Here is an 18,771-nt window from a genome sequence, read left to right on the forward strand (position 1 = left end):
ATAATAATAATAATAATAATAATAATAATAATAATAATAATAATAATAGTAATTTGTAGGCCAAACCGTTTTCGTGAGAAGACCAATTTCCGGGATGATAAATAATGACAATCTTAAAATGTCAACGTGGCAACATGCAACAATTTCAAGGATTTTACTGAGTTACAGTTCATATCAGGAAATCAGTCAATTGAAATAAATTAATTAGGCCCTAGTCTATGGATTTCACATGAATGGGCAGGGGCACAGCCATGGCATTTTCACCAAACAGAATTTGTTCAGTGGTACATTTTGATAGTGTACTAAATATATTACAAGGACGTGAATGGGTTAAGGGAATGTTCTCCTAACTCTAAAACCAAAACATGCTTAAAAGGTTCTCAGAAGGTTTTTGCTATTATAGATTGAATGTTCCCCTAACTAAATGAAAACTGGACACTCAAACATTCAGGGAACATTACGGGTAACATTACAAAAACGTTCTCTCTCTCTCTCCAGAATTGTTAGCTGGGAAATAAGTGTAATTAAGTGTGTTTAATGTGAAGGTGGATATGGGTAGTTAATTGTGTAATGGTAGAGTAGGACAAACTGCTCTCTCCTCTATCTACTCTATACACAGATGGTAATGGCAATGTATCCCTGAGCGACAAGATGGCTCCCGATTGTAAAAGCTTTTTTTTGTTTCTGGTTAATGACACCATAGCAGTGTCAAAATGTTCTCTCTTTCTCTCTCTTCTCACACACTTCATCTCTCTCTCTTCATATGTATCTCTTACTCACTTATTTCTATGTCTTTGTGTCTCACTTTCTCGCTCACACTTTCTCTGTCTCTGTCTCCCGTGCTCTCTCTCCCCTTCTCTCTCCTCTCTCCCGTTCTTTCTCTCTGAAGTGGGAGTGAGAATTGAACCTGGTTCCCTGCTGTGTTTTTTCCCCAGAGGTGTTTTAAACTGGGACTCTTTTCAATATTCTCTTCAATAAGCTACATATCTCTTTTCTTCTCTTCAAAAACTACATGTTCCAGAAAACATGTCTTATATCGGGCTTCTTCCAACTTTCATACTTTTGATGTGTGCATTTTGTTGCGGGTTGGGTTTTGATGCAGTAGTAGTGAATGGTGGTTAATGAGATATAGGAGAGAGAAATTGCGCATGAGTTGTGAAATGTGACGCCTTTAAAATATAAAAATCCTGTAAACACTGCTAATCTTCAATTAGAGGTTACCGAATGACAAAGCTACAGACATATCCAGAAAGAATCCGCATTTTTTTTGCTCTAACATTCCACTTTTCTTTTGTCCCTGCCTTCCATAGAGGATGAGCTGCAGCTACCTTCTGTGCACCATCCTCCTCTTCGTAGCCGTCCTACTCGCTGTCACGGTAACCGGCACCATCCTCTTCATGAACCACAACCAGGCCCCACCCATGTCCGACGGCCCTCCCCACATCTCCACCAATCAGGACGAGGCCAACGCCCTGGTCACTGTGGAGAGGGGCGACGGCTCACGCATCAACATCTTTATTGACCCCAACTGTCCCGACTACAATGGGAACTTCCTGCGCCTGGAGGGGGTGCAGACGTCGCTGCTCCACTCGCTGACCGACCACGACACCGACCTGAAGTCCGTCAAAGGTCAGGACCGGGCGCTGCTAGTCAACCTAGCTGAAGAGGTGGCCAAACTGTCGGCCCACGCTGGTCAGCTGAAGATGGACTACGAGTCTCTGAGACGAGGCCAGGGGAGTCTAGGACAGGACCTGAACACACTGCAGACAGAGCAGGGACGCCTCATACAGGTGAGATACTACACACTACAGACATGTTGCCCAACGTACTGAGACACACTCAACACTAGTCTGGGACAAGAGTCTCAGAGATGAGGACAGGGGATTTTGGGTCAGGACCTGAACACTGCAGACAGAGCAACACTGTAAAATAAATATAGTTTATTCAACTAATTATCATTTAGTCACAGCCTTTTTTAGTTTACTAAACTTTTCGGTCAAAGTGTTACCTGAACTAAAAAAACTGTTTGGCCCAAACTTGAGAAAATGTTCAATTAGTGCTTTTAATATACAATGTTTTCAAATTACATATTTACATTTTAGTCATTTAGCAGACACTCTTATCCAGAGCGACTTACAGTTAGTGAGTGCATACATGTTTTCATACTGGCCCCCCGTGGGAAACGAACCCACAACCCTGGCGTTGCAAGCGCCATGCTCTACCAACTGAGCTACAGGGGACATGTTGTGTATGTTCATTTATACAGTAATTATTATTCAACATGTCCCTTCCTGAGATTTGAACTTATAACCTCGTAATTCACAGGTAAGGACTTGTTACATCATAATTACTGTATAAATGAACACGCACAATGTTAATGTGTGTCAAATATGTACGTTCGAAACATATAATTTTAAAAGCATGGTGGGTGTCCCTAACCAAAGTTTTCTGAACTTGGAGCTAAGTTTGGGCCTAACAAAAATAAGTTCAGGTAAACTATAAAAGACTGTGGAACCAGTTACAAAATAATTATTACACTGAACTAGAATATAAATGCAACATGCAACAATTTCAACGATTTTACTGAATTACAGTTCATATAAGGAAATCAGTCAATATAAATAAATTCATTAGACCCTAATCTATGGATTTCACATGACTGGGCAGGGGCGCAACCATGGGTGGGCCTGGGAGGGCATAAGTCTACCCACTTGGGAGCCAGGCCCACCCACTGGTGAGCCAAGCCCAGCCAATCAGAATGAGTTTTTCCCCACAAAATGCCTTTATTACAGACAGAAATACTCCTCAGTTTCATCAGCTGTCCAGGTGGCTAGTCTCAGACGATCCCGCAGGTGAAGAAGCCAGATGTGGAGGTCCTGGGCTGGCGTGGTTACACGTAGTCTGTGGTTGTGAGGCCGGTTGGATGTACTGCCAAATTCTCTAAAACGATGTTGGAGGCGACTTACTGTAGAGAAATGAACATTCAATTATCTGGCAACAGCTCTGGTGAACATTCCTGCAGTCAGCATTTCAATTGCATACTTCCTCAAAACTTAAGACATCTGTGGCATTGTGTTGTTTGACAGCACAAGGTGCACCTGTGTAATGATCATTCTGTTTAATTAGCTTATTGATATGACACACCTGTCAGGTGGATGGATTATCTTGGCAAAGGAGAAACGCTCACTAACAGTGATGTAAACACATTTGTACACACAATTTGAGAGAAATAAGCTTTTGTGGGTATGGACATTTTCTGGGATCCATTATTTTAACTCATGAAATATGTGACCAACACTTGACATGTTGCGTTTAGATTTTTGTTCAGTATAATTGAATCAACTAGATTTGTTTTACATTGAGGGACACCTCATACAGGTGAGATACTGAAAATATTGGTGGACACACCGATACACATTGTCGTGACGTGACTTTCATTATTGTGATGACTATTATTTATCGAATAATTTTTTATTTTATTTATTTAACCTTTATTTAACCAGGTAAGCCAGTTGAGAACAAGTTCTCATTTACAACTGCGACCCGGCCAATATAAAGCAAAGCAGTGAGATAAAAACAACAACACAGAGTTACATATGGGGTAAACAAAACATAAAGTCAAAAATACTACAGAAAAAATATATATACAGTGTGTGCAAATGTAGCTAGATTAAATTAATCATGTAACAATTAACTCATTAGGAATTTGGGGCACCACGGGAAAAGTTGTTTAATGAGTTACCGTTTCCCGAATTAACTCTAAAGATATCTAGATATCTCTTATTTATTTACTAACTAATTAAAAATTATAACACAAGATACAAACACGTACACGGTATAGATAGGGATTAGAAACTGAATTCAATGAAAACGGGTCCCTAGCGGACTAACACAATATGACACTTGTTACAAAAGATGGCGAGTTAAAGAGAGAGAGAGAGAGAAAACACTTGGATACACATGGACCTACGCTCATAGTAATCCTAATACTTTGCCCAGAACTGCCGCCCGTTTGGTAAGAAGTAATGCATGTATTTACGTGTTGGAGGTCTTCATCGCGTATCTCTGTTGGACCCAGGCCTTCGTGGGAAGGGGTCGATTGGTCTTTCTCTTTCGGATGGCCTTTTAGATGTAAGGCTCTGATTGTCCACAAGAGGTCACAATGTCCTTCTTCTTAGTTGTCTGTTTACTTTCACTCGTTCTGGAAGTGGTCTTCTGAGGACGGCTAATCAGCCGTGTCGATGATCCCCTGTGGGGTAATGAGAGCAGTGTAATAGACGATGGTTTGAAGAGAGTAACAGGATGGTCCCACTTAAATTCACCTTCTTAGATACAGTACTTAGAACAGCTACTCAGCCGTAGCATTGCTTGTTAGTGGAGGCAACTTTGTCGTCTTCACCCCGTGTTGATTATCAGGGTCGGGACCAAAATGGACAAAAGCTGCAGCTTGAGGTCCATCTAGTCTGATCTGATAATTCTTATCTCAATCTTTTATGCACTCTGGTAAAGTGGGGATTTCCCGTCATACTGACACGCTCTCTGAGCTCCCTCGGGCGTGGCTAGTTACAAGGCAAAAGTATTATCATCACTATGATTTTGTTAGAAAGCTAAAATCACATTCCTATCTTCATGAAAACATTTTCTTCCTTGATATTTTCTACACAAGGTAAAGGATGTAAGCCTGATATACACAGTGTAAAAGCTCTTCAAGTTACAATGTTTTCATTATAACGCCTTTATACCATTTTTAATGACATCACAACATATACATTAATTTTCCATATTCCATTTTTCATCATTCCCAATGTTTGGATGTTGAAATATATTGTCCCAATGTTCATTGTTGGATGTTGAAGTTTTTGGACGGCAAAAAGCCTCTGAAACAAAGGCATTCCTTTCACCATACTAGGATGCCAGAGATAGATTCTCCTATCTCTCTAATTTATGGCAGTATTAAGGTGTCAAGATTGGCACAGCCCCCCCGTGGGTAAGAGTGTCTGGTTGTTGTCGGCCATTTGCCAAGCTGATGTGAGGCCTTTGATCCTCACCCAGGGAGAGTCATGACAACATTGACACCCTCCGAGCACCAGTCTAGACTAGGACCTGAACACATTATAGACAGAGCAGGGGTTGCTTATATAGGTGAAATACTGTAGTCAACAGACACTAATAAACAGCCCGATACACACTCTGTGACACACTTGACTTGACACACACTTACGCACACCCTGACATACCTAACACTACTCTGGGGCAGGACCTGAACACAGCAGGGCAGACTCATACAGGTAAGATACTACACAATACAGTTCAGACAGGGTTTACAGTAGTTAATGTTTGACTCTGTCTGAGGCTTGACTGACAGGCTGTATGACAGGGCTCAGGAAGTGGGTTAGACAGAGTAAGTGTTGACTGACAGTCTCTCCCGTCTACCTAACACACATAGGTGTCAGGGCGTGTGTAGGTGTGGTGTAGGAAATCAGATGCAGGACGCAGACGGTAGGTTCCAAAAGCTGTATTCCGACCCAAACACAGGCAACAGGGCAACAAAGCCCAACAGCTAAACTACGCCCAAGGCGTGTAGGCAAAATGCGCACAAACAGGTGCGACAAAATATGTAGTGCACGAAACAAGTGCAAACGAGCTCCAGCGCAGTGGAGAGAAATATGCTCAACCGAGCAAACACAACACTGACGAAAACAATCACACACAACACAAGACAAACACAACGAGAAACTTATAGGATACTAATCACGTAAAACAGAAACAGGTGTGACACAAACAGACAAAAGCAAACGAACATGAAAACATAAATCGGTGGCAGCTAGAATTCCGGAGACGACGAACGCCGAAGCCTGCCCGAACAAGGGAGAGAGGCAGCCTCGGCCGAAACCGTGACAGTACCCCCCCCTTGACGCGCGGCTCCAGACGCGCGCCGACTCCGGCCTTGGGGACGACCCGGAGGCCGCGGCGCAGGGTGCGTCGGATACCCCCGATGGAATTCCGTCAGGAGCGACGGGTCCAAGATGTCTCTCCTCGGCACCCAGCACCGCTCCTCCGGACCGTACCCCTCCCACTCCACTAGATACTGAAGACCCCCTCTCCGACGTCTAGAATCCAAGATGGATCTCACGGTGTACGCCGGTGCCCCCTCGATGTCCAACGGGGGCGGGGGGGTCTCCAAGATCTCATGTTCTTGGAGCGGGCCTGCTACCACCGGCCTGAGAAGGGACACATGGAACGAGGGGTTAATACATTTATACTCCACTGGCAACTGTAATCTATAACAAACCTCGTTCAACCTTCTCAGGACTTTAAATGGCCCTACAAACCGCCGACCCAGTTTCCGACAGGGCAGGCGGAGGGGCAGGTTTCTGGCAGAGAGCCAGACTCGATCTCCAGGTGCGTACACAGGCCCCTCACTGCGGTGTAGGTCGGCGCTCGTCTTCTGTCGACGTATGGCACGCTGCAGATGGACGTGTGCAGCGTTCCACGTCTCCTCCGAGCGCCGCACCCACTCATCCACAGCGGGGGCCTCGATCTGGCTCTCATGCCATGGTGCCAGAACCGGCTGGTACCCTAAAACACACTGAAAAGGGGTTAGTTGGGTGGAGGAGTGGCGAAGAGAGTTCTGTGCCATCTCAGCCCAGGGCACATATCTCGCCCACTCCTCCGGCCGGTCCCGGCAGTATGTTCTGAGAAACCTGCCCACATCCTGGTTTACGCGTTCCACCTGCCCATTACTCTCCGGGTGGTAACCCGAGGTGAGACTCACCGAGACCCCCAACCGCTCCATAAAAGCTCTCCAGACTCTGGAGGTGAATTGGGGACCCCGGTCAGCCACAATGTCCTCGGGCACCCCGTAGTGCCGGAACACATGAGTGAATAGTGCTTCGGCGGTTTGTAGGGCAGTAGGAAGACCCGGCATGGGGAGCAAACGACAGGCCTTAGAGAACCGATCCACAACGACCAGGAGTGTAGTATTCCCTTGAGAGAGGGGAAGGTCAGTTATAAAATCCACCGAGAGGTGGGACCATGGTCGTTGTGGAACGGGCAGGGGTAGTAACTTACCCCTAGGCAGATGTCTAGGCGCCTTACACTGGGCGCACACCGAGCAGGAGGAAACATAAACCCTCACATCCCTGGCCAACGTAGGCCACCAATATTTGGCACTAAGACAGTGCACTGTCCGGCCGATACCCGGATGTCCAGAGGAGGGTGACGTGTGAGCCCAATAGATCAATCGATCCCGACACTCGAGCGGAACATACTTCCGACCCTCCGGGCATTGTGGTGGACTAGGGTCGGTGCGTAATGCCCGCTCGAGCTCAGAATCGAGCTCCCACACCACCGGTGCCACTAGACACGACTCCGGCAGTATGGGAGTGGGCTCCACGGACCTCTCCTCCCCGTCATACCGCCGAGACAGTGCATCTGCCTTACCGTTTTGTGACCCAGGGATGTAGGTGATCTTAAAAGAGAAACGGGTCAAAAACATACTCCATCTAGCCTGTCGAGGGTTCAGCCTCCTCGCTGCCCGGATGTACTCCAGGTTACGGTGGTCCGTCAAAATGAGGAAAGGGTGTTGAGCCCCCTCAAGCCAGTGCCTCCACACCTTAAGGGCTTGGACCACAGCTAACAGCTCCCTGTCCCCTACGTCATAATTTCGCTCCGCCGGGCTGAGCTTCTTGGAATAGAAGGCAACGGGGCGGAGTTTAGGTGGCGCGCCTGACCGTTGGGACAGCACGGCGCCAATACCGGCTTCAGACGCGTCCACCTCTACCTGAAATGGTAAAGAGGGATCCGGATGCGCCAGCACCGGAGCCGAGGTGAACAGGTCCTTCAGCTTCTTAAAAGCCCTGTCCGCCTCGACTGACCACTGCAGACGCACCGGGCCCCCCTTTAAGAGAGACGTGATGGGAGCTGCCACCTGCCCAAAACCCCGGATAAACCTCCGGTAGTAATTCGCAAACCCCAAAAACTGCTGCACCTCTTTCACAGTGGTTGGTGTTTGCCAATTACTCACGGCTGACACTCGGTCTACCTCCATCTTCACCCCTGACGCAGACAACTGATACCCCAAGAAGGAAATCGACTCCTGGAAAAACAGACACTTCTCTGCCTTCACATACAGGTCGTGCTCCACCAGCCTCCGCAACACTCTGCGCACCAGGGCCACATGCTCGACACGGGTAGGTGAGTACACGAGGATGTCATCTATGTACACCACCACTCCCTGTCCCTGCATGTCCCTGAAGATCTCATCCACGAATGATTGGAAAACTGACGGAGCATTCATCAACCCGTATGGCATGACGAGATACTCGTAATGGCCCGAGGTGGTACTAAAGGCTGTTTTCCATTCATCATCCTTCCTGATGCGCACCAAGTTGTACGCGCTCCTGAGATCTAATTTCGTGAAGAAACGCGCCCCATGCAACGACTCAGTCATGGTCGCAATCAGCGGGAGTGGATAACTATACTTCACCGTAATCTGATTGAGACCACGGTAGTCGATGCACGGACGCAACCCCCCATCCTTCTTCTTCACGAAAAAGAAACTCGAGGACGCGGGGGAAGTGGACGGCCGTATGTATCCTTGTCTCAGTGATTCGTCTATGTAAACCTCCATAGCTTTCTTCTCCTCCTGAGACAGAGGATACACATGACTCCGTGGGAGCGCAGCTCCTGCCTGAAGGTCTATCGCACAATCCCCCTGCCTATGGGGTGGCAATCGCGTCGCCCTCGCCTTACTAAACGCGATAGCCAGATCCCCATACTCAGGTGGAATGTGCAATGCGGGCACCTGGTTTGGACTTTCCACCGAGGTAGCCCCTAAGGAAACGCCCAAACATCTACCCACACACTGAGCAGACCACTCCTTCAGAGCCCTCTCCTGCCACGAAATAACGGGGTTATGGGTACTTAACCAGGGCATGCCCAGCACCACCGGATACGCAGGAGAGTCAATCAGAAACAGTTGTATTATCTCCTGATGACTCCCCTGCGCACACATCCTAAGTGGCGCCGTGACCTCCCTGATTAAGCCCGTACCCAACGGACGACTATCTAGGGCGTGAACGGGAAAAGGAACTTCCACAGGGAGAAGGGGAAACCCTAACTCTAAACAAAACTTCTTATCAATGAAATTCCCAGCCGCGCCTGAATCTACCAGCGCCTTACACTGGGAATGAGGTGCCACCTGCGGAAAACACACAGGCATACAAAAATGGGCAACAGTGAGCTCTGGGTGAGTGGGGCGCCTACTCACCTGGAGGGAATCCCCAGTGCGGGACCTGTCGTCATCTCCCCGAGGAGGCCATCCCCAGCACCTAGCCGCGGTGTGTCCTCCCCGACCACAGTTGGTGCAGTGGATGGACCCCCTACTCTGCCGACTCCTCCTACCTCTAGCGCCAGCGCCCCCGAGCTCCATAGGACACGGCTCGGGTGCGCTGGAGGATGGAATGGACGGACCCCCCTCAGGACGTCCGCGGGTAGCCAATAGGTTATCCAACCTAATTGACATGTCGACCAGCTGGTCGAAAGTGAGACTGGCGTCCCGACAGGCCAGCTCCCGACGGACGTCCTCTCTGAGGCTACATCGGTAGAGATCGATGAGGGCCCGATCATTCCACCCTGCATCTGCCGCTAGAGTACGGAATTCGAGTGCGAATTCCTGGGCACTCCTCCTCCCCTGCCTAAGGAAGACCAGACGCTCCCCCGCCGCTTTCCCCTCCGGGGGATGGTCGAACACCGCCCTAAAGCGGCGGGAGAACTCGGTGTAGGTAATGGTCGTGGCGTCGATCTTCCTCCACTCCGCGTTGGCCCACTCCAACGCTTTACCGGCCAGGCAGGAGATTAGGGCGGACACGCTCTCATGCCCTGAAGGTGCCGGATGGACTGTGGCCAGGTACAGCTCGACCTGGAGCAAGAACCCCTGACACCCAGCCGCTGTCCCGTCGTAAGCCCTCGGGAGAGATAGACGGACTCCTCGATGTTCCGGTGCTGGAACGGGCGGGCTGGCCGATGGTGCTGGCTGGGCGGGCGGTGGTGGAGGCGAACCCCAGCCTCGGAGTGTGGAAATAACCTCCTGCAGGGCGTTCCCCATCTGCAGGAGTTGCTCCTGCTGATCCCGAACCTGGGCTTCCAGTCTTGTCTGGGCTGCTTCTGCTCCTGCTGATTCCATGGGTGGTGTGTGATTCTGTCAGGGCGTGTGTAGGTGTGGTGTAGGAAATCAGATGCAGGACGCAGACGGTAGGTTCCAAAAGCTGTATTCCGACCCAAACACAGGCAACAGGGCAACAAAGCCCAACAGCTAAACTACGCCCAAGGCGTGTAGGCAAAATGCGCACAAACAGGTGCGACAAAATATGTAGTGCACGAAACAAGTGCAAACGAGCTCCAGCGCAGTGGAGAGAAATATGCTCAACCGAGCAAACACAACACTGACGAAAACAATCACACACAACACAAGACAAACACAACGAGAAACTTATAGGATACTAATCACGTAAAACAGAAACAGGTGTGACACAAACAGACAAAAGCAAACGAACATGAAAACATAAATCGGTGGCAGCTAGAATTCCGGAGACGACGAACGCCGAAGCCTGCCCGAACAAGGGAGAGAGGCAGCCTCGGCCGAAACCGTGACAATAGGGCTCTGGTTTGGGATGCAACCTGAGAGTGTGAGATAATGTGTTCTTGTCTAGCTTAAGACACCTTTTACCCAGCACTGTGAAAAAATAACTGACAAATGTTCCATATTTTCCTAATAAACACATACATTTGTTCAACTGAGCCTTCATGAAACTACACACAGAATCTACATGTTTTCCCAAAGCTTTCCCTCCTGTACTTCTCTCGTTCTCTCGCTTTTCCCATCTCCATCTTATTCTCTCACAAAGCCATGATTCCCATGCCTGATGACTCAAATTTTCAAAACGCTGCTTTACCTCCAGAGCAAGGAGTTTGGGTAGCCAGGCAAATGATTCCCCAGTACCTCTCTCTTTCCCTCTGTTCGCTACCCCTTTTCTGCTCATTCTCTCATTAACTCACACCAAGAAAACAAGAGAGAATGAAAAAGATAGTGAGGAAGAGAGGGGAAACAGAGAGGATTCATCCTTGAGCAGCCGCTGCAGGAGCCGGTATACTGTGCTATTTAGGAAGCAAAACCAAGACATGGAATAGTGGGAAGCTTCCCAAAACTTTTGGTGTTCTGTTCCTCTGGCTGTTCAAACAGAGCTGGAAAGGCCTTCATTTTATCAAAGCCCACGTTCAAACCAGACCAGGAACACGGAACACAGGCAGTGGATGAAGAAGGGGCAGGAGTTGGTGGGGAGGGGGGATGATCAAAGCCATGGTTAAAAAAATACAAACAGGAGAGGGCTTTGCGTTGTGAAAGTATCGCTCCCAGCAAGCCCTTTTATTTTAGGAGGAAGAGGGGCTGTGAGGGGAGGTAGCTTAGCAGTTAAGAACATTGGGAAAATAACCGAAAGGTTGCTGGTGTGAATCTCCAAGCCGACTAGGTGAAAAATCTGTCTATGTGACTTTGAGCAAGTTACTTAACCCTAATTGTGCCTGTAAGTTGCTCTGAATAAGAGTGTCTATTAAAATAAAATGTGAGCGTATTGTATCTATAAGGTAGCAGAGCTGGGAGTCTCAGGGCCATCTTCTCATTTATACTAGCTAACCGAGGAAGGAAAAAAGATCTACAGGAAGGGAAATGCAGATTCTTCCAGTACTGCAAGACAATATGTTTCTATTAAAGTCCCGTATTTACAGTACCTTCAGAAAGCATTCATACCACTTGACTCAGCGTTTTCCAAACTCGGTCCCCGGGACCCCAAGGGATGCACGTTTTGGCTTTTGCCCTAACACTACACAGCTGATTAATTGATCATTTGAATCAGCTGTGTAGCTCTAAGGCAAAAACCAAAGCGTGCACCCCTTGGGGTCCTGAGGACCGAGTTTCGGAAACCCTGCCTTGACTTATTTCACATTTTGTTGTGTTACAGCCTGAATTCAAAATTGATTAAATGTATATTTTCTTCGCACCCATCTACACACAATACACCGTAATGTGTATACATGTTTTTAGAAATTGTACCACATTTATTGAAAATGAAATACAGAAATATCTTATTTACATAAGTATTCACACACTGAGTCAATACTTTGTAGAATCACCTTTGGCGGTGATTACTGCTTTGAGTTGTCTTGGGTATGTCTGTATCAGCTTTGCACATCTGGATTTGGGGATTTTCGCCCATTCTTCCTGGAAGATTTCCTCAAGCTCTGTTATGGTAGATGGGGAGTGGCGGTGAACAGCAATCTTCAAGTCTTTCCACATATTTTCAATGGGATTAAAGTCGGGGCTTTGGCTGGGCCACTCAAGGACTTTCACATTCTTGTTCTGAAGCCATTACAGCATTGCATTGGCTGTATGTTTAGGGTCATTGTCCAGTCTAAGGTCGTTTGCACTGAAGCAGGTTCTCATCAAGGATTTTCCTGTATTTGGCTCCATTCATTGTTTCCTCTATCCTTATCCATCTCCCAGTCCCTGCCGCTGAAAAGCATCCCCATAGCATGATGCTGCCATCACCATGGTTTACTGTTGGTGATGAGCTGTGCCTGATTTTCTCCAGATATAGCGCTTTGCATTAAGGCCAAATAGTTCATTTTGTGTCTCATCAGACCACATAATCTTTTGCCTTATGATCTCAGAGTCTTTCACGTACCTTTTTGCAAAACTCCAGGCATGCTGTCATGTGCTTCCGTCTGGCCACTCTCCCATAAAGCCCAGATTGCTGAGTTGCTGTAGAGACTGTTGCCCTTCTGGCAGGTTCTCCCATCTCAGCCAAGGAACAATGTAGTTCTGTCAGTGTGGTCATTGGGTTGTTGGTCACCTCCCTGACCAAGGTCCTTCTTGCCCGGTTGTTCAGTTTGGTCGGACAGCAAGATCTAGGCAGAGTCTGGGTAGTTCCATATTTTTTGAATTTCCCAATGATGGAGACCAGTGTGCTCTTGGAAACTTTCAACACTCTAGAAATTGTTTTATACCCTTCCCCAGATATATGCCTCATCACATGGTATAGTTTCTGCACTGACATGCACTGTCAACTGTGGGACATTATATAGACAGGTGTGTTTCTTTCTAAATCATGCCCAAACAATTGACTTGGCCACAGGTGGGCTCCAATCAAGTTGTAGTGACATCTCAAGGATTATCAAAGGAAATTGTATGTACCTGAGATCAATTTGAAGAACAGCTAAAATAAGCAATGAGTAGGTGTTCTAAAACTTTTGACCGGTACTGTATGTCATCGAGATATGTCTGTATTTCATTTTCAATAAATTTGCAAAAAATGCTAAAAAATGTTTTCAATTTGTCATTATGGGGTATTGTGTGTAGATGGGTGAAATAAAAAATCTATTGAATCCATTCTGAATTCAGGCTGTAACAAAATGTTTAATAAGTCAAGGGGTATGAATACTTTCTGAAGGCAATGTAGGCGACTGAGCGGTTCTGGACCGGTTCCATCTGTTATTTTTGTGTACAGAGCACTCTGTGAACAGTGCAACATCAATTGCTGTGCACTCTGTGAAAGCTCTGGTTGTCCCACTTCACATGCCGCTCTCTGCTCTGAGCTGAGAAACAGTATGTGAAATCGGACTCCTCATTTGCTTATGGAGCAACGCTTCAAATTTTGTGGCCGATCCAGACAAAGGATTGATTTCTGCTGGCTGTGAATCTCGGAGCTCTGCTTTCAATACTGTATATGAAATGGGAGAGCCTAGCGGTTGCAGCAAAAGCCGTCTGATCTCGCTGAGATGTTCTCAGATTTAGATTTAGAGCTCTCAACATGAAAGAATCCAAAATCATTTGGTAGAATTTAAACAACATCACTTTCGCTTGGTCACTGTGTGCTTATAGCTGAAGTTGTAATGAGTCAACAGGCATTTGAATGGCGTCTCTGCGTCGCTCAGAGGACGCTGGGCAGAACATTCTCTGTCATCAGTTATATGAAATTATGCCAATTTTGTACTGTCACTAAGTATGATTGTTACTATATTTAGAAAGCATTTCAATCATTTCAAGCCCTATTCTCCCACCTTTGTTGAATAGGAAAAAAATCATATATGATTTTTCATATTTTCATATTTGTATTATATTTTATCACAAATGACGTGCTGTTTGGGGTCCCAATGCAAACATTATCGTATTTGTGAAGATTCTCACTGTATAAAATGTGCAGAATATCGAAGAATGCTGTTTCTGTCTGGCTACAGACCTAGTCTACAAAATACACAGTGTTTCCCATTTCCTTGTCTAAATACTAAAATCATGAAGGACAAACTGAATCTGCAGAGGACAAAATGTTCTTAAGCCCCTCTAAATAATTTGAAATGGTGTTTGGTAAAAAATTATGTCCCTGCAGTTTGAGCTTGGCACAAATCATATCAGCTCCAGCGAAACAGCCCCAGCTCTAGCCATGCAGGACTCAGGCTGTCATCTATTGGCCCGTGGGTCCAGAGTCCTGATTGGCTGACCAGTGGCCCATGGCGCTGCCTGTTCCTGTTGTCCCCCTCGTAGCGGAGAGAGAGAAGGGGGGAGAGGGGAAGAGGGAGAGAGAAAGAAAGAGAGCGTCGAGAGAGTGATAGAGAGATAAACCATAGACAGCGTAGAGAGAGAGAAAGGGAGAAAAAGAGAGAGAGTGAGAGGGAAAGAGAGAGAAAGCAGAGAGAGAAAGCATCTAGAGAAAGAGCTAGACTAAAGAGCGAGACCAAGATGGTAGCGGCGAGCGTGTAGCGGGGGCTAAGTGGAGGTGGCGGCAGCGGAGACGTCTTGGTAGTAGCTCAGTTGGTAGAGCATGGCGTTTGCAACGCCAGGGTTGTGGGTTCGATTCCCACGGGGGGCCAGTATATAAAAAAAATATATATATATATATATATAACTTTTATGCACTCACTCACTGTAAGCCGCTCTGGATAAGAGCGTCTGCTAAATGACTAAACATTTTAAAATGTTAAATGTAGTAGAGCAGAGCCACAACCATGTGTGATTAATTTCCTCCCTCAGATGAGGACGAATGCAGGCCACTCGCTGCTCTGTGGTTTATGCGCATGCAGACGGTGTTCCTCCCTGACACTTCAGTATGACTGTCTGATCTATGACTGTCTGATCCCTGGCCTGTGTCCAGGGACAAGATTTATGGTGCCACGGTTAGTAATGGCCCTGATTGCATGCAACACGGGGAGCCCCAGGAGAATTGTTCCAACCCGCTACACAGAAAGGAACTGACCCAGAATGTGTCAGAGGTGTGGGAAGGAGGAAGGATCTGATTGGACAGGGATATAGACCATCTCAAAGTTAGGGTGTGTGTGTCACTTTGATGGACATACTAATTTCTCTGGCTGTCTTTTTCTTACACACACATAGATTGTAGATACAGTTCAACCTCAAACAATCACTATTTACATGCCCTCGAGCTATTATTAACTTTTAAAGAGACTTACATCTGATCTCATAACATCCTTGCATAGACAAACAGTAACTCTTTGTTGCACACACATACGCACACACACACACGCAGGCACGCACACGCACGCACACATACACGCACACACGCGCACACACGCGCACACACGCACCCACACACACACACACACACACTTACTTAAACACTGGAGGCATCTAGTGTAGTAAGGGGAGTCTCCTCAGTCCATTGTGGAGCTGCTTTAGAAGGCTGTATTGAGAACTAATTGTAAACATTACACTCAGAAGTTCCAAAAGAATAAAGACATTTCAAATCTCATATTATGTATATACAGTCGTGGCATTTCAGTCCTGCCACATAAGGACCAGCTGACATCATGTCAGTGATTCTCTCGTTAACACAGGTGAGAGTGTTAACGAGAACAAGGCTGGAGATCACTCTGTCATGCTGATTGAGTTAGAATAACAGACTGGAAGCTTTAAAAGGAGGGTGGTGCTTGAAATCATTGTTCTTCCTCTGTTAACCATGGTTACCTGCAAGGAAACACATGCAGTCATCATTGCTTTGCACAAAAAGGGCTTCACAGGCAAGGATATTGCTGCTAGTAAGATTGCACCTAAATCAACCATTTATCGGATCATCAATAACTTCAAGGAGAGAGCTTCAATTGTTGTGAAGAAGGCTTCAGGGCGCCCAAGAAAGTCCAGCAAGCGCCAGGACCGTCTCTTAAAGTTGATTCAGCTGCGGGATCGGGGCACCATCATTGCAGAGCTTGCTCAGGAATGGCAGCAGGCAGGTGTGAGTGCATCTGCACGCACAATGAGGCGAAGACTTTTGTAGGATGGCCTGGTGTCAAGAAGGGCAGTGAGGAAGCCACTTCTCTCCAGGAAAAACATCAGGGACAGACTGATATTCTGCAAAAGGTACAGGGATTGGACTGCTGAGGACTGGGGTAAAGTCATTTTCTCTGATGAAGCCCCTTTCCGATTGTTTGGGGCATCCGGAAAAAAGCTTGTCCGGAGAAGACAAGGTGAGCGCTACCATCAGTCCTGTGTCATGCGAACAGTAAAGCATCCTGAGACCATTCATGTGTGGGGTTGCTTCTCAGCCAAGGGAGTGGGCTCACTCACAATTTTGCCTAAGAACACAGCCATGAATAAAGAATGGTACCAACACATCCTCCGAAAGCAACTTCTCCCAACCATCCAAGAACAGTTTGGTGACGAACAATGCCTTTTTACAGCATGATGGAGCACCTTGCCATAAGGCAAAAGTGATAACTAAGTGGCTCGTGGAACAAAACATCGACATTTTGGGTCCATGGCCAGGAAACTCCCCAGACCTTAATCCCATTGAGAACTCGATCCTCAAGAGGCGGGTGGACAAACAAAAACCCACAAATTCTGACAAACTCCAAGCTTTGATTATGCAAGAATGGGCTGCCATCAGTCAGGATGTGGCCCAGAAGTGAATTGACAGCATGCCAGGGCGGATTGCAGAGGTCTTGAAAAAGAAGGGTCAACACTGCAAATATTGACTCTTTGCATAAACTTAATGTAATTGTCAATAAAAGCCTTTGTAATTATACTTCAGTATACCATAGTAACATCTGACAAAAATATCTAAAAACAGCAAACTTTGTGAAGACCAATACTTGTGAAACTTTTGACCACGACTGTATACAGTGTTGTAACAATGTGCAAATAGTTAAAGTACAAATAGGAAAATAAATAAACATAAATATGGGTTGTATTTACAATGGTGTTTGTTCTTCACTGGTTGCCCTTTTCTTGTGGCAACAGGTCACAAATCTTGCTGCTGTGATGGCACACTGTGGTATTTTACCCAGTAGATAAGGGAGTTAATCAAAATTGGGTTTGTTTTAGAATTCTTTGTGGATCTGTGTAATCTGAGGGAAATATGTGTCTTTAATATGGTCATACATTTGGCTGGAGGTTAGGAAATGCAGCTGTTTCCACCTCATTTTGTGGGCAGTGTGCACACTTCTCTTGAGAGCCAGGTCTGCCTATGGCGGCCTTTCTCAATAGTAAGGCTATGCTCACTGAGTCTGTACATAGTCAAAGCTTTCCTTAAGTTTGGGTCAGTCACAGTGGTCAGGTATTTTGCCACTGTGTACTCTCTGTTTAGGGCCAAATAGCATTCTAGTTTGCTCAGTTTTTTTGTTAATTTTTTCCAATGTGTCAAGGAGTTCTCTTTTGGTTTTCTCATGATTTGGTTGGGTCTAATTGTGTTGTTGTCCTAGGGCTCTGTGGGGTCTTTTGTGTTTGTGAACATAGCCCCAGGACCAGCTTGCTTAGGGGACTCTTCTCCAAGTTCATCTCTCTGTAGGTGATGGCTTTGTTATGGAAGGTTTGTGAATCGCTTCCTTTTAAGTGGTTATAGAATTCAACAGCTCTTTTCTGGATTTTGATAATTAGCGGGTATCGGCATGCATTATTTGGTGTTTTTCGTTGTACATTTTTGCAGAATCCTGCATGCAATTTGGTGTTTGTCCCATTTAGTGAATTCTTGGTTGGTGAGCGGACCCCAGACCTCACAACCATAAAGGGCAATGGGGTTCTATAACTGATTCAAGTATTTTTAGCCAGATCCTAATTGATATGTCAAATTTTATGTTCCTTTTGATGGCATAGAAGGCCCTTCTTGCCTTGTCTCTTAGATCGTTCACAGCTTTGTGGAAGTTACCTGTGGCGCTGATGTTTAAACCGAGGTATGTATCGTTTTTTGTGTGCTCTAGGGCAATGGTGTCTAGATGGAATTTGTATTTGTGGTCCTGGCAACTGGACCTTTTTTGGAACACCATTATTTTTGTCTTACTGAGATTTACTGTCAGGGCCCAGGTCTGACAGAATCTGTGCAGAATATCTAGGTGCTCCTTGGTAACAGAAGCACCAGATCATCAGCAAAAAGGAGACATTTGACTTCAGATTCTAGTAGGGTGAAGCCGGGTGGTGCAGACTGTTCTAGTGCCCTCGCCAATTCATTGATATATACAGTGGGGAAAAAAAGTATTTAGTCAGCCACCAATTGTGCAAGTTCTCCCACTTAAAAAGATGAGAGAGGCCTGTAATCTTCATCATAGGTACACGTCAACTATGACAGACAAATTGAGATTTTTTTTCTCCAGAAAATCACATTGTAGGGTTTTAATGAATTTATTTGCAAATTATGGTGGAAAATAAGTATTTGGTCAACTACAAACAAGCAAGATTTCTGGCTCTCACAGACCTGTAACTTCTTCTTTAAGAGG

At 46.2% G+C, this 18,771-nt stretch overlaps 1 protein-coding gene across 1 annotated transcript in view; it reads left to right on the forward strand.

Moving 5' to 3' along the window:
* Positions 1 to 18,771, forward strand: part of LOC311099395 (fibrinogen C domain-containing protein 1-like) — a gene marked incomplete at both ends in the record, with an annotated part of 148,740 nt that overhangs the window by 6,917 nt on the left and 123,052 nt on the right. Inside the window, one exon of the mRNA XM_084140094.1 lies at positions 1,311 to 1,790. Coding sequence (XP_083996220.1) covers positions 1,311 to 1,790 — 480 coding nt within the window. The remainder of the gene's footprint in view (positions 1 to 1,310; positions 1,791 to 18,771) is intronic.

This window comes from Coregonus lavaretus (assembly GCF_964263955.1).
Source record: "Coregonus lavaretus genome assembly, chromosome: 24".
Taxonomy (NCBI): domain Eukaryota; kingdom Metazoa; phylum Chordata; class Actinopteri; order Salmoniformes; family Salmonidae; genus Coregonus; species Coregonus lavaretus.